The sequence below is a fragment of the Suncus etruscus genome, chromosome 14, assembly GCF_024139225.1.
Source record: "Suncus etruscus isolate mSunEtr1 chromosome 14, mSunEtr1.pri.cur, whole genome shotgun sequence".
In the NCBI taxonomy this organism is placed as follows: domain Eukaryota; kingdom Metazoa; phylum Chordata; class Mammalia; order Eulipotyphla; family Soricidae; genus Suncus; species Suncus etruscus.
In genome coordinates this window covers 18,330,511-18,345,358 of record NC_064861.1, presented here as the reverse complement: position 1 = coordinate 18,345,358, position 14,848 = coordinate 18,330,511, and the positions used below count along the sequence as shown (strand labels likewise).

Below are 14,848 nucleotides of genomic sequence, written 5' to 3'. Positions count from 1 at the left end.
CTCTCAGGATCATAAGCAGTGGAGATTTTTTGCAGTTGTATTATTTCTTTTCCTGTCTTTCTACCTAAACATTTTGTGTCTGTTTTTTGAGTTAGAAAAACTCAGAAACATCTTTCTCTATGACTATTTCTGTTGGTGTAATTTTCCTGTTCAAAAATCTCAGCAAGTATGTCATCCTTTAAGAGAAGCTGTGACTGTGACTCTCTCACTCCCAGCTGCCCTCCTATTCTTTCTTCTCTAGGACAGCCCATGTACTCTCGTGAACATGGTGCTGCTGCATCTGAGCGACTTCAGTTGGGGACACCGCCTCCTCTGTTGGCAGCTCGTTTGGTGCCACCTCGAAACCTCATGGGATCCTCCATTGGGTATCATACCTCAGTCTCCAGCCCCACCCCTCTGGTCCCAGGTAAGCCTTGCTACAGATGCCCAACCCTCGGCCTCTCTGGTCTTTTGTACTATATGCTTACCCAGCTTCAGATCTGGCATCCCACCATCCTGCCAACAGAGTTTCATGAAAGCTCTTTGGTATTTTGTATTTTCTGTTTCTCTTCTTCTTTGGTTTGTCCCTAGTGACTGTTAGATGATTAGGCCTCCTGTGTCTGTCATCTCTGGTGTCCTCTGTATTTATTTTCAGTACCTCGGTAACAAAAGTTGTGCTAGTCCCTTGAACTAATTTCTAATTTGGTAGCTAGGAAGAGGAGAACTGTTTGAGTGTTTTCTAATCACTTATACACTAGAAGAAAAACTAGATTAATTTCTCTTTGCCACCAAACAAAGCATCTGATTCCTTGCTTATGAACATGTCTTCTCCCAACCCTAGTTGCCCTTTGTATGGGCAGACGTGAGAATGTAAAGAAACTGTGACTCTTGACAATTCTTTCCTTCTGTTGACCGGGATATTTTTTATGATCTTTGGGGTGCTTGTGAGATTCTGAGGAGATTTTAACATTTCTTACTTTGCTTTTAAATCTTAGTTCATCCTGGGGCCGGAGCGGTAGCGCAGCAGTAAGGCGTTTGCCATGCACGTGGCTGTCTCAAACCTGGATTGATCCCTGGCATCCCATATGGGCCCTTAAGCCAGGGGTGATTTTTGAGTGCATAGCCAGGAGTACCCCCTGAGCGTCACCAGGTGTGGCACAATAAACAATAACCAAAAAACAAACAAACAAAAAGTCTTAGTTCATCCTAGTTGACTATAGTACTTTAAAGTTTTGGGGGTTCTATGTGTTCACAGGAATATATAGACTAAGAATTATAGAAATGATTGCCCTATAAGTAAAATATGAAGATATATGTATCTTGCAGCTGAAACAATGTGAATGAGGAATATTTTCAATGAGAAATAAAAAAGATTGAAGAACTTTCAAATTACTATTGTGAAAATTAGTCATTTTTAACTCTCATTTTACATAGGTTGAAGACAGTATCTAGCATTTGAAGATGACTTTAAGCACTAACAAAATTGTTTTAGAATTCTATAAAAGTTTAGTTTTAGAGACAATACAATAGAGAAAACACAAACATTTTAAAAGTAGTTTTGATGAGAAATTGGTGTTAAGATAATGTCTGTTTTCATTTATATATAAAATTTTATTTTGTTGTTAAAAATGTTTTAACAAAAAAAAAAAAAAAAGGGGCCGGGAAGGTGCCGCTAGAGGTAAGGTGTCTGCCTTAGAAGCGCTAGCGTAGGACTGACCTGACCCGGTTCAATCCCCCGGTGTCCCATATGGTCCCTCCAAGCCAGGGGCTATTTCTGAGCTCATAGCCAGAAGTAACCCCTGAGCGTCAAACGGGTGTGGCCCAAAAACCAAAAAAAAAATAAATGTTTTAACAGGTGGTGCTAGAGGTAAGGTGCCTGCCTTGTAAGCGCTAGCCAAGGATCAGGACCGTGGTTCAATCCCCCCGGCATCCCATATGGTCCCCCAAAGCCAGGGGCAATTTCTGAGCTCCTTAGCCAGGAGTAACCCCTGAGCATCAAACAGGTGTGGCCCGAAAAACCAAAAAAAAAAAAAAAAAAAAAAAGTTTTATGTAGAATTGGCTTTTATCTTTTCAGTTTTGGGGCACCATACCTGACAGTATTCAGGACTTACTCTCAACTGTGCTCAGGGATCAGTCCCAGCATGCTTGACTATATTGGGTTGCAGGAAATCAAATTTGGGTCAGCCGCTACCAAGGCCAGTTCTCTGCCTTCTGGATTATTTCTCAGCTACTAGCTCTTCGTGCAGATAATCTTAGGTCAAATTGTGGCTCAGTGGCTCAGTATGTATGCCTCACATTTGTGAGACACCGAGTTCTAGTTCTTCCACTACAAATAGAAGTACATACAAATGACAAAATTAGGGATTGATTCCCTACTCCCCCTTTGAAACAATACCTAGGAACTGATGAGACATGATAACAGAAGAAATTTAGTCAGTTCTTTTTATATAGTGTTTGTATATGTAAAATTTAACATAGAAATCTAACTTAATCTACTTAAGAATATAGGCTTTTGGGGGGTAGAGAGCTAGTATAGAGGTGAAGACACTAATTCTGCATGTTTCTGATTTGATTCCCTGCACTGTATGGTTCCTGGAGCACAGATGGAACATCCCTGAGCATGGAGCTAGGGAGTAGCCCCCAAACACCCCTGGGTATGGTCCAGACTGTCCCATCCTACCCCAATCTCTGCAATAATACACGTTTGGTTCCAGGGAGACAGATCAAGGGGCTGGAGGGCATGTGCCTTTTTTTTTTTTTTTTTTGGTTTTTCGGGCCACAGGGGTTAATCCTGGCTAAGCGCTCAGAAATTGCCCCTGGCTTGGGGGGACCATATGGGATGCTGGGGGATGGAACTTCAGTCCTTCCTTGACTAGCGCTTGCAAGGCAGACACCTTACCTCTAGCGCCACCTCGCAGGCCCCGCACGTGTCTTTTATACCAAGCCCTGAGTTCAGTACCTGGCACCACGTGACCTTCTGAGTAGCATCTGGTGCAACTGAGGTGCTTCCCTGACACCAGAGCTGCGTATTTAGACCCGGGCATAGAGGCATTCGATCTCAGTCAGGCCTGGGACTGTTGGGAGTAGTCCTTCAGACCCTGTGAGCACTACTTGGATGAGTCAAAGAAAAAAAAACTTGGAACAGGATAAAAAATGAATAGGAGGGCCCGGAGAGATAGCACAGCGTTGTTTGCCTTGCAAGCAGCTGATCCAGGACCTAAGGTGGTTGGTTCGAATCCCGATGTCCCATATGGTCCCTTGTGCCTGCCAGGAGCTATTTCTGAGCAGACAGCCAGGAGTAACCCCTGAGCATCGCCGGGTGTGGCCCAAAAACCAAAAAAAAGACTAGGAAACTTGAAAAATTAATCAGTACTTAATGATTGATATATATAGCTGTGGCTTTAGGAACATTTTAATTTCCTTCATTTCCAGCAGGTTTTGTCTGTGTACTCAAAGAGAATTTCATGTCAACTTATTTTTTAAAATTCCCTTTTTGTAGTTATGTCATAGTGATGTGTTGTGATTTAAACTTAAACATTCAGATTTCTTACATGATATTGCTGTTTTTCACCTTCAGATACATATGAACCAGATGGTTATAATCCTGAAGCTCCTAGTATTACCAGTTCTGGTAGATCTCAGTACAGACAGTTCTTTTCAAGAACACAGACACAGCGTCCCAACCTGATTGGCCTAACATCTGGAGACATGGATGCAAATCCAAGAGGTGAGAATGCATTGAGTTTTTTATGATATTAAGTGTTCTATAATACTTTTCTGATATTAAGTGTTCTATATATACTTCTATAATTGGGTATAATATTTCTGACATTGCTGAGGTCTAAAATTACCTACATACCATCCCTTGGAAGAATACTATATAATCTCAAATAAATGATTTTGAATAGCAGTCTCCAGATTTATTGTAGTTATGGAGTATATACATATATAAATTTTTTTCTTTTTATTTTTGTGCCTTAGCCAACAATGCTCAGGGTTTATTTTGGCTCTGTGCTCAGGGATTACTCTTGGCTCTGTGCTTAGGGATTACTTTTGGCAGTGTGCAGGGGACCATATGAAGTGCCAGGGATTGAACCTGGGTTGGCCACATGCAAATCAAAGATCCTACCTGCTCTACTATTATTCCATCCCCATGGAATATATTTTAAAGTAAAAAAACATTAATGCTATAAAAGTGCTTTATGAAGTGGGGTATGAAATATGGACCATACCAATCAATGCTCTGGGCTACTCTTGGCTCTTTTCATAGGGATATCTGTATGTGTTTAGGTAACCATACAGGGCTGGAGACTGAACCTTATCTCTATACTTTAGGGTTTTTTTTGTTTGTTTGTTTGTTTGTTTTGTTTTATTTTATTTTATGTTTGGTTTTTGGGTCACACCCAGCAGCGCTCAGCTGGCTCCATGCTCAGAGAATTGCCCCTGGCAGGCACGGAGGACCACCACTGTCCTTCTGCATGAAAGGCAAACGCCTTACCTCCATGCTATCTCTCTGGCCCCTTATCTCTATACTTTAATCTCTGTGGCCCATGAGTAGTTTTCCGGGATTGGACTTAGAGAGCTGTGTAGTTGTGTGACTTAACTATTTTATCTCTCAAAATTCCCTAAACGTAACACAATGCAGTGCATGTCAATAAATGTTGATTTTTATTTCCAACAGCTGCCAACATTGTCATCCAGACTGAACCACCAGTTCCAGTTTCAATTAATAGTAACATAACCAGAGTAGTTCTTGAACCAGATAGCCGAAAACGAGCGCTGAGTGGTTTGGAGGGGCCACTCTCAAAGAAACCTTGGCTTGGAAAGTAAGATATTTTGTTGTTAGTAATTTCTAATTAATACATACCTTTGTATTGGTAACTTCAAATAAGCCAGAGTTATTACTGATATTTAAATTGTTTCTCAAGTTTATAATTCTAAAAGGCAACACTAGAATGTCTTAAACATTCAAAAGCAATGGGCCGAAGTGATGCCACAATGCGGAGGGTATTTGCCTTACACATGGCTGACCTGAGTTTGATCCCTGGCACCCCATATGGTCTTCCAAGCCTGCCAGGAGTAACTCCTGAGTGCAGAGTCAGGAGTACTGTGAATGCTTCTGGTTATGACACAGAAACCTAAACAAATGTAAGTAAGTTAAAGCTAGGCCTAGGGCAAGTGTGCATGCTTTGAATTGTGAGACCAGTCGCTGCATACCACTGGAGGAGATCCCAAGTAACAGTGGGTATGATGCAACAAAACCAACCAACCAACCAACAAAACAATAGGAAAACTGGCAGTACTCATAGAAGGTGTAGTTTTTTGAACTCACTCATTTTTAGGCCTAATGCATATTCAAATTTTGTTGCTTGTGATTTGCTTTTTGCCATTGACTTTTCAGGGACTAGTTCTTTATTGTTGCTTATGGGTTCTGCCTGGCAATGCTAGGGCATCAGACACTGCTAGGGATTAAACCTGGGCATCCTACATGCAGTGTATTTGCTCTAGCCCCTTGAACTTTATCCCTAGTCCTACTTTTGTTTTGGGCTGTTTCCTGTTGTGTTTGGGTGTTGATTCTCTCTTCTTGGGACTTTGACTCCTGAGCTGTTGGAGGGATAGTGCCAGGGATCAAGCCCAGGGATCCTACATGCTAAGGCTGAATTTCAGCTTTTTGGAGTGTCTCCCTGGTCCAGAATTATTCAGTAGAAATGAACAGAAAAGAAAAAGTCCTCTACATTTGCAGAGGTTGAAATATAAAAGATGATTATTTTATCTGTATTTTAATGTTAGATTCCTTGATAATTATGATCGATCTTTTTTGAGCATAATTTAGCATGATCTCAATGTGGCCTTTCATTTTTGTGTAAAATAATTTTTCTTGGGGCACACCTGGCGATGCTCAAAGGTTACTACTTGTTCTCCACTCAGTGTCATTCTTGGCAGTGCTTGGAGGACCTTATGGGATGCTAGGGAATTGAACCTGGGTATGCTATTTGCAAAGCAAGTGCCCGATCCACTGTACTCTATCTTCAACTCCTTTTTGTTTGTTGTTTTTTGGGTCACACCTAGCAGTACTCGGATTACTACTGTCTCTGCACTTAGAAATCGCTCTTTTAAGGCTGGGGGGACCATATGAGGTGCTAGGATTTGAAATATTGTCCATCCTGGGTCGGCATGTGCAAGGCAAACATCCTATCATGTGCTATCTCTCTGGCCCCATTCAACTCCTATTTTTGTGAGGAAAAGCAATTTGTTTTTGATTTCGGTCAATACCCAGCCTGCTTAGGGGTTGCTCCTCGCTCTGCACTCAGGAATTACTCCTGATCGTGCTTGGTGGACTGTATGAAAGGCTGGAGATTGAACTTGAGTTGGCCTCGTGCAAGGCAAGCACCCTTCTTGCTGTGCTAGCCCTTGTGAAAAATGAAAAAAAAAAATTATTATTATTATTATTTTTTTTTGTCACACCAGGCAGTGCTTAGGGGTTCCTCCTGGCTCCACACTCAGAAATCGCTCCTGGCAGGCTCGGGGGACCATATGGGATGCCAGGATTTGAACCACCGTCCTGCATGCAAGGCAAATGCCTTACCTCCATGCTATCTCTCCGGTCCATGTTCTTTTAACTGAATCAGAGTTGTTTCGACTTGACTCCACTTTCACCAACACTCATTTCCAAGTGTTTTGAGATAGGCCCATTTTGTTGTTATGAGGTAATAATATACTAAGATTCTCATATATGCATTTCCCTAACATAAGGTTTTTTTGGGGGGTGGCGTTGCATTCTGTTTTAGGGTGTTTAGGGTTTACTCCATGATCTCTGCTTCAGGATCACCCCTTGGGGCTCTGGAGAATCATATATTGTCTTGGGGTCAAACCAAGCTCTTGTGTGCAAGGCAAATGCCTTATCCATAGTACTCTCTTTAGCCCCATAAATTTGTACCTTTTATTGATGTGTGCCTTGGCTAAGTATAAGGTGAGAGAATTAATATCAACATATGTTAATATTTCTTTCAGGCAAGGGAATAACAATCAGAGCAAATCAGGATTCTTGAGGAAGAATCAGTACACAAACACCAAATTAGAAGTAAAGAAAATCCCCCAGGAATTGAACAACATTACCAAGCTCAATGAACACTTCAGCAAATTTGGAACTATTGTTAACATTCAGGTAAAAAAAAAAAGAAGAGCTGGCACTGGAGTGGAAGTTCAAGTGGGTAGAGTCTTTGTCTTGTGTAGGGCCAACTTGGGTTCAATATCCAACAGCCCAATGGTCCCCCAAGTACTATCAGGAATGATTCTTGAAGGCAGAGCCAGGATTAACCACTGAGCATGGCCAGGTGTTGCCCCTAAAACAAACAATAATTATTTTGGGTAGAAAGGTCCAGGTCACGGTGGGGGTCCATTTGTTTTTAGTGAGGACTTGGGCTTGCCGTCTCGACTTTGTTTCTGTTTGGGGCCATGCCCTTTAGTGTTCAGGATTTACTTTTTCTGCTGTTCTGCCATGGTCAGGTGACTGTGCTGGGGAGTGAATACAGATAGGCACATGCAAGGCATCTGGCCTCAACCACCATTTCATTTTGTCCTCCCAATGGGGGTGAGAAGATGTAGAGGTTTACGAGTAAGCCCTGATCACTGCTGAGCATGATTCAAACACAAAGTCCCCAACAAATAAAAGAGGAAACAGCATCTAATAAATAATTCCCTACTTCCACACCCCAATCCCAGGTACTGACTGTGTATGCAGGATCTCTGGGCTTAATCCTCTGCAGTGCATTATTCTCCTGAATGTCATACAGTGACCCCTAAGCAAAGTTCCATGAGTATTTGTCTCAAAGCGCTGCTGCTTGCAGTCCAAAAATAAACTGAAATTGAAAAAGTTTTAAGTTTGTCCTTACTCATGGCTCACTTGAACTGACAGGTTTTTAGTTTCTTTGTTGTTAGATATATTGTTTGAAAATTTTTCCCCTAGGTGTTTTGGCTTGGTTTGATGCCACACTTGGTAGTGCTTTGGGAACCTTATGGGGTGCCAGGGATTGAACCTGCATCCACCATGTGCAAGGGAAGGGCCTTTCTGGCTGCCCTGTCACTCCAGCTCCACTGATGTTTGATTGAGCTTATTTTAGTAGATATGCAGTCAAGAACAGGTGTGTGTGTGTGTGTGTGTGTGTGTGTGTGTGTGTGTGTTTGAGAAAGAGATATCTGATGATGCTCAGAGATCGTTCCTGCTGGTGCTCAGTGGACCATATGGAATGCTAGGGATAGATTGAGCCTATTTTAGTAGATATGCAGTCAAGAACAGGTTGTGTGTGTGTGTGTGTGTGTGTGTGTGTGTTTGAGAAAGAGATATCTGATGATGCTCAGAGATCGTTCCTGCTGGTGCTCAGTAGACCATATGGAATGCTAGGGATAGAACCTGCGTTGGCTGTGTGCAAGGTAAGTTTTCTACTCACTATACCATAGCTTCAGTTCCAGGTATTTATATTTGTTAAATAGATTGTTGGACTGGAGTGATAGTTCAGCGGTAGGGCGTTTGCCTTGCACGCAGCTTACCTGGTTTCGATCCCTGGCATTCTAAACACATGGTCCCTTGAGCCTGCCAGTAGTGATTCCTAAACACAGGGCCAGGAATAACCCCTGAGTGCCTCCAGGTGTAGCCCAACAAACCCCCCCCCCCCATTATTTTTGTTTGCTATTGTAAATGTGTTCTTTCTCAGCAGTTTATTTTATTTATTTATTTATTTATTTATTTTTGGGTTTTTTTGCCACACCCATTTGATGCTCAGGGGTTACTCCTGGCTAAATGCTCAGAAATTGCCCCTGACTTGGGACCATATGGGATGCTGGGGAATGGAATCGTGGTCCTTCCTTGGCTAGCACTTGCAAGGCAGACACCTTACCTCTAACGCCACCTCACCGGCCCCATCTCAGCAGTTTATTTAACTGTAAGATAACCATGGAGAGATCTTTCACTTTACCATTGTGGTTAGGTGACATCACTAGTGTTATTTATTAAATGAGCCACCTTCTGAGTTAGGGCAGTAGCTGAAAGGGCTTCTACCTATTCATTGTAAGTATGGGTCCCCGGCCTCTACCCTTGGCATTGCAGAGCCCTCCCAGCACCACTAGGTGGTGTCTGAAACCATTTCAGGCATCACCTGAGGTGCCCTGGCGACTCCTGGCCTGCTGACCTGAGCAGCATTGCATTCCTGGGCCTGGGTATTGAATTCTGAGGCCTAGCTGGCTGATTGTTGTTGAGAGTAACCGGGACCCTCTGAGAAGACATTGCTCGGGAGGCCTCCTAGAAATAAGTTGCCTTCTTTATCATTTTGGAATATGCATGTCATTATTTAGGGAATGGAGAGTTTTATTTATAAAACATTTTGCGAGTTGTTTTCTATAACTGAACTTTGAGTAATTTACTTTTGTTGGGGCAGTGTGTGAGGGAAGGCCCCACACCTAGCAGTGCTCAGGGCTATTCCTGGCTTTTCTTTTAAGGAATCTCTCTTGGTGGGGTTTGGGCAATCATGTGGGATGCTGGAGATTAAACCTGGGTCTGTTATGTACAAGTCAAGCAAGTGTCCAGTTCTCTATGCTCTCTCTCCAGCCCATCATCATGAAAAATGAATTTGCATTTAACATGAATTTGTTTTTTCTTTTTGGACACACCTGGCAATGCTAAGGGGTTACTCTTGACTCTCCATTCAGGAGTCACTGCTACTGGTACTCTGGGGACCTATGGGATGTTGGGGATTTAGCGCAGGTCAGCCATATGTAAGGCCAGTGGCCTATTATCCCACTTTCCTATTGTTCTGGCCACTAACGTTAAATTTCTTCGTTTTTTGTGTTGGTCCCCCCACCCAGGTTGCTTTTAAGGGAGACCCAGAAGCAGCCCTCATCCAATACCTTACCAACGAGGAGGCTCGGAAAGCCATTTCCAGCACCGAGGCAGTTCTCAACAACAGATTCATCCGAGTCCTGTGGCACCGGGAAAATAACGAGCAGCCAGCACTCCCGTCCCCAGCACAGCTGCTCCTGCAGCAGCAGCAAACCCTCGGCCACCTGCCACAGCAGCACCACCATCTGCCACAGCACTTGCAGCAGCAGCAGATGCTGGTGGCTCAGTCTCCGCCATCCACAGTGCATGGAGGCATCCAGAAGGTAAATGTTTGCCCATTCTGGGCAGGAATCTAGCCTGCTAGCCCCTAGGCCAGTGTTTCTTGGTTGATGAACCTGGACTTTCTTTTTTAGTTGTGTTTTTTTTTTTTTTTTTTTTTTTTTATTTTTGGGTCATACCCAGCAGCGCTCAGAGGTTCCTCCTGGCTCTAGGCTCAGAAATCGCTCCTGGCAGACTCGGGGACCATATGGGATGCCAGGATCCAACCCCCGTCCTTCTGCATGCAAGGCAAACGCCCTGACTCCTCGCTATCTCTCTAGCTCTAGACCTGGACTCTTTCTTGCTCTTCCATCTGCATCACCTTAATGCCTGTATAGCCCCTGCCCACCTTTAGATCTGTGATTCAGGGGATCCTGAGCTACTATTCCAACCCCAGATTGCTTTATATTTTTAAAAACTAGCCATATTACAACTTGATTTTGTTTTGGGTGATACCTGGCATGCTCAGAGCCCACTCCTGGCTCTGCTCAGAGCTCACTTCCGGCAGGCTCAGGCTTTATTTTTAGTGAAGTGTGTAGCTTCACCAAAGATAAAGGAAAAAAAAAAAAAGCCCCCAAACCAAAACTAGAGCCATACAGTAAATATCTCAATGGTTTGAAGCATGTGCTTTGAGTGCAGGAGACCCATGTCTGACCTTGCACTATGTGGTCACCCCAGCACAGTCAAGAATAAATCCTAAACACAGCTGGGGGTGGCTCAAAAGCCAAAAAATGTTTTCCTACAATTTAGTTTGAGAAAGAACAATAGGGGGCCAAGTAGCTTCCTTTGGCCTAGGTCTGGTGGGTTTGATCCCTGGCACCACATGGTCCTCAGACACTCCTTGTTGGGCTATGAGCACTTGCCAAGTTTGGTACCAAAAGAGAAACAAGCAAATAAAATAATTCATATGAGTAAAAAAAAAAAAAATCCCCATCCCTTTCCCAGGGAAACCATTATTGTAAAATCATTTTCTGGGACCTTGGAAACTTTCACTGTGCTTGTTTGTTTTTTACAGATGATGAATAAACCACAGGCATCGGGTGCATATGTCCTTAACAAAGTTCCTGTTAAGCATCGACTGGGTCATGCAAGTAGTAATCAGAGTGATGCAGCGCACTTGCTCAATCAGTCGGGTGGTGCTGGAGAGGATTGCCAGGTATTTCTTTCTTTCCTTTTTATTTTTTTTTAATTTTTTTAATATATTTTTACTTAAGTAACATGATCATATTTGCGTTACAGTCATAACCAGAACACACCCCTTCACCAGTGTAACATTACCTCCTCCCCCTTCCCATCCCCTGTCTGTATTCGAGACAGGCATTCTACTACTATTGTTTTTAAGTTCAGTAAGTTGTATTTTTTTTTTTCTTAAAGGATAAGAGTAAAAAAATATAGTAAAGGTGTGATATGCCAGATATTTCTGAGAGCCTCACATACATGCAGTTGTGCAGAGACACAGAAATAGTCACAAGTTGATTATCACCCAAATTTGCAAACATAACTTCTTTCTCAGTCACTGAAGTGAGCCTCATTTTTAGCTAGTCAATTAGGAATTTACAAAAAAATTTTTCTAGCTCAGATTAAGGAGGAATTTGATAATTTTAGCCATTAATAGTAACTGACTTATTAGCCAGTTTCTTTGATCAGATTGTCTGTGTGTGTGTCTGTCCTTGTCTGTGTCTATGTCTATGTCTACGCTAGCAACTCTACTATTGCTCCAGCCCCCCAGATTTTCTCTTTAATTGAGAACATAGTGATTGGTATCTGTTTTAAGAGTCTGACTTTAAAATATCTTTTTTTCTTTTTGGGGGGGAGGCACACCCAGTGGTGCTTAGGGGTTACTCCTGCCTCTGCACTCAGAAATTGCCCCTTTCTGGCTCAGGGGACCTTACGGAATGTCAGGAATCGAACCCAAGTTCGTTCCAGTTTGGCTGTGTGCAAGGCAAATGCCCTACCACTGTGCTATCACTCCAGCCCTGAAAAATCTTTTTTCTTTCTTTTTGTTTTTGGACCACTCAGAATTAGGAAATCACATAACCAGGTGTGAGTCAACAAAAACAATTTAGTTAAAATCCAAATTTTTGTCATCGTTTTTAGGCCATCCTGGATGATGTTCAAGGAACAATGCAATGCTATGTGTTGTTCCTGTGTGCAAAGCATGCACATATAACCCATTGAAGTGAACATTCCAGCCAACAGATTTTAGATTTTAAATTTTGGGTGGTTTGAAGATCACCCACCCATGGTAGTGAGCTACTCTGTGCTCATAGGACCATGTGGTATGAGGACTGAACCAGGGATGGTGTCAGATTGTATTTTATTTTATTTTATTTTATTATTTTATTCTTTCTTTCTTTCTTTCTTTCTTTCTTTCTTTCTTTCTTTCTTTCTTTCTTTCTTTCTTTCTTTCTTTCTTTCTTTCTTTCTTTCTTTCTTTCTTTCTTTCTTTCTTTCTTTCTTTCTTTCTTTCTTTCTTTCTTTCTTTCTTTCTTTCTTTCTTTCTTTCTCTCTCTCTCTCTCTCTCTTTCTTTCTTTCTTTCTTTCTTTCTCTCTCTCTCTCTCTCCCTCCCCCTCCCTCCCTCCCTCCCTCCCTCCCTCCCTCCCTCCCTCCCTCCTTCCCTCCTTCCTTCCCTCCTTCCTTCCCTTCCCTCCCCTCCTTCCCTCCTTCCCTCCTTCCTTCCTTCCTTCCTTCCCTCCCTCCCTCCCTCCCTCCCTCCCTCCCTCCCTCCCTCCCTCCTCCTTCCTTCCTTCCTTCCTTCCTTCCTTCCTTCCTTCCTTCCTTCCTTCCTTCCTTCCTTCCTTCCTTCCTTCCTTCCTTCCTTCCTTCCTTCCTTCCTTCCTTCCTTCCCCTCCCTCCCGTCCCTCCCCTCCCTCCCTTCCCTCCCCTCCCTCCCTCCCTCCCTCCATCCCTTCCCTTCCCTCCCTCCCCTCCCCTCCCCTCCCCTCCCCCCCCCCTCCCCTCCCCTCCCCTCCGCTCTGTTCTCCTTTCGTTTTTGGCCACACCTGGCCATGCTCAGGGGTTACTCCTGGCTATCTGCTCAGAAATAGCTCCTGGCAGGCACGGGGAACCATATGGGATGCCGGAATTTGAACCAACCACCTTAGGTCCTGGATCGGCTGCTTGCAAGGCAAATGCTGCTGTGCTATCTTTCCAGCCCCTATTATTTTATTTTTTAAAATTTATTTTTGGGCTTGGGGCCAAAAGCCCCATGGTAGCAAGTAGGGCATTTGCTTGCTATCCCTGAACTCCTGATATGGTCCCTCTAAACACTGAGGGTAATTCCTGAGTGCGGAGCTATCAATGCTGTACTATCACTCCAGCCCCAGATTGTATTTTTTAATAAAAATTAGGTAATCAACAAAAATATGCTGAAGGTATCTCCTAATTCTGTTTACTTAATGACCTGTCTGGTACTAATAAGGGCCCTAACACCCAAAGGAGCCTGGGAAATATAAAGAAATAGCTGTCTCTTGGGGCTGGCAGTTTTCTAGATAAGTTTTTATAGATACCCAGGTTATTTTGTCAGACCAGAATGTGAGGAAGTTCTCAAAGATTTTTAGAAGAAATAGGGGCCCGGAGAGATAGCACAGCGGTGCTAACCTTGCAAGCAGTCGATCCAGGACCTAAGGTGGTTGGTTCGAATCCCGGTGTCCCATATGGTCCCCTGTGCCTGCCAGGAGCTATTTCTGAGCAGATAGCCAGGAGTAACACCTGAGCACCGCCGGGTGTGGCCCAAAAACCAAAAAAAAAAAAAAAAAAAAAAAAGATTTTAGAAGAAATAGTACAGCAGGTACTTTAAGGTCTCCCCTTTCCCGTTGAGTACAGGGTCCAGAGAAATTATTATTATTTTTGGTTTTTGTATTATACCCACCAGTACTCAGGAGTTACTCATGCCTCTGTGCTCAGAAGTTGCTCCTGGCAGGCTTGGGAGACCAAATGGAATGCCGGGATTCTGTTGCACCAGCTGCGTGCAAGGCAAACACCCTACCACTGTGCTATCTCTCCAGACCCCAGAGAAATTAATTTTGAAGAGTAGACTTTTTAGGTTTTGGGGCCATACACAGTGGCGTTCAGGGGTTACTCCTGGCTCTGTGCTCAGAAATCGCTCCTGGCAGACTTAGGGGATCATATGGGATACTGGAAATTGAACTTGGGTTCCTCCCTGGTCGGCTGCGTTCAAGGCAAATGCCTTACTGCTGTGCTATTGCTTTGGCCCCTTAGGAGTAGATTTTCTGAAAAATGATTTGAAAACACCTCTCAGATTAATTTACTCTTCTGTGTGTTTTATAGATATTTTCAACTCCAAGTCATCCAAAAATGGTTTACAGCGCCTCAAACTTAAAGACATCTTCAAAACTTTGTTCAGGGTCTAAATCTCATGATGTTCAAGAAGTTCTTAAGAAGAAGCAGGTAATGGCCTTGATTCAGCTCTTTAAAGAGGGAAGGGTATAAAATTCCTTTTTTTTGTTTTTTTTTGTTTTTGGGTCATACCTGGTGGTGCACAGGGGTTACTCCTGGCTGTCTGCTCAGAAATAGCTCCTGGCAGGCACGGGGGACCATATGGGACACCGGGATTCGAACCAACCACCTTTGGCCCTGGATCGGCTGCTTGCAAGGCAAACGCCGCTGATAAGGGATTATTATGCTAATACTTTTAAACAATGGTTCATTTGATATGAAATGATATTATAATGTTTAGATGTTTTATAATGCAGAA

General features: G+C 43.2%; 1 protein-coding gene across 2 annotated transcripts in view; it reads left to right on the top strand.

Annotated features, from left to right (window-relative positions):
• RBM27 (RNA binding motif protein 27) overlaps positions 1-14,848 on the top strand; it is an 82,415-nt gene that overhangs the window by 51,116 nt on the left and 16,451 nt on the right. For both annotated transcript variants that reach the window (XM_049786847.1, XM_049786846.1), the window contains exons 9-15: positions 242-406; positions 3,558-3,707; positions 4,662-4,806; positions 6,992-7,145; positions 9,839-10,135; positions 11,146-11,286; positions 14,422-14,541. In XM_049786847.1, the coding sequence (XP_049642804.1) occupies positions 242-406; positions 3,558-3,707; positions 4,662-4,806; positions 6,992-7,145; positions 9,839-10,135; positions 11,146-11,286; positions 14,422-14,541 (1,172 nt within the window). The remainder of the gene's footprint in view (positions 1-241; positions 407-3,557; positions 3,708-4,661; positions 4,807-6,991; positions 7,146-9,838; positions 10,136-11,145; positions 11,287-14,421; positions 14,542-14,848) is intronic.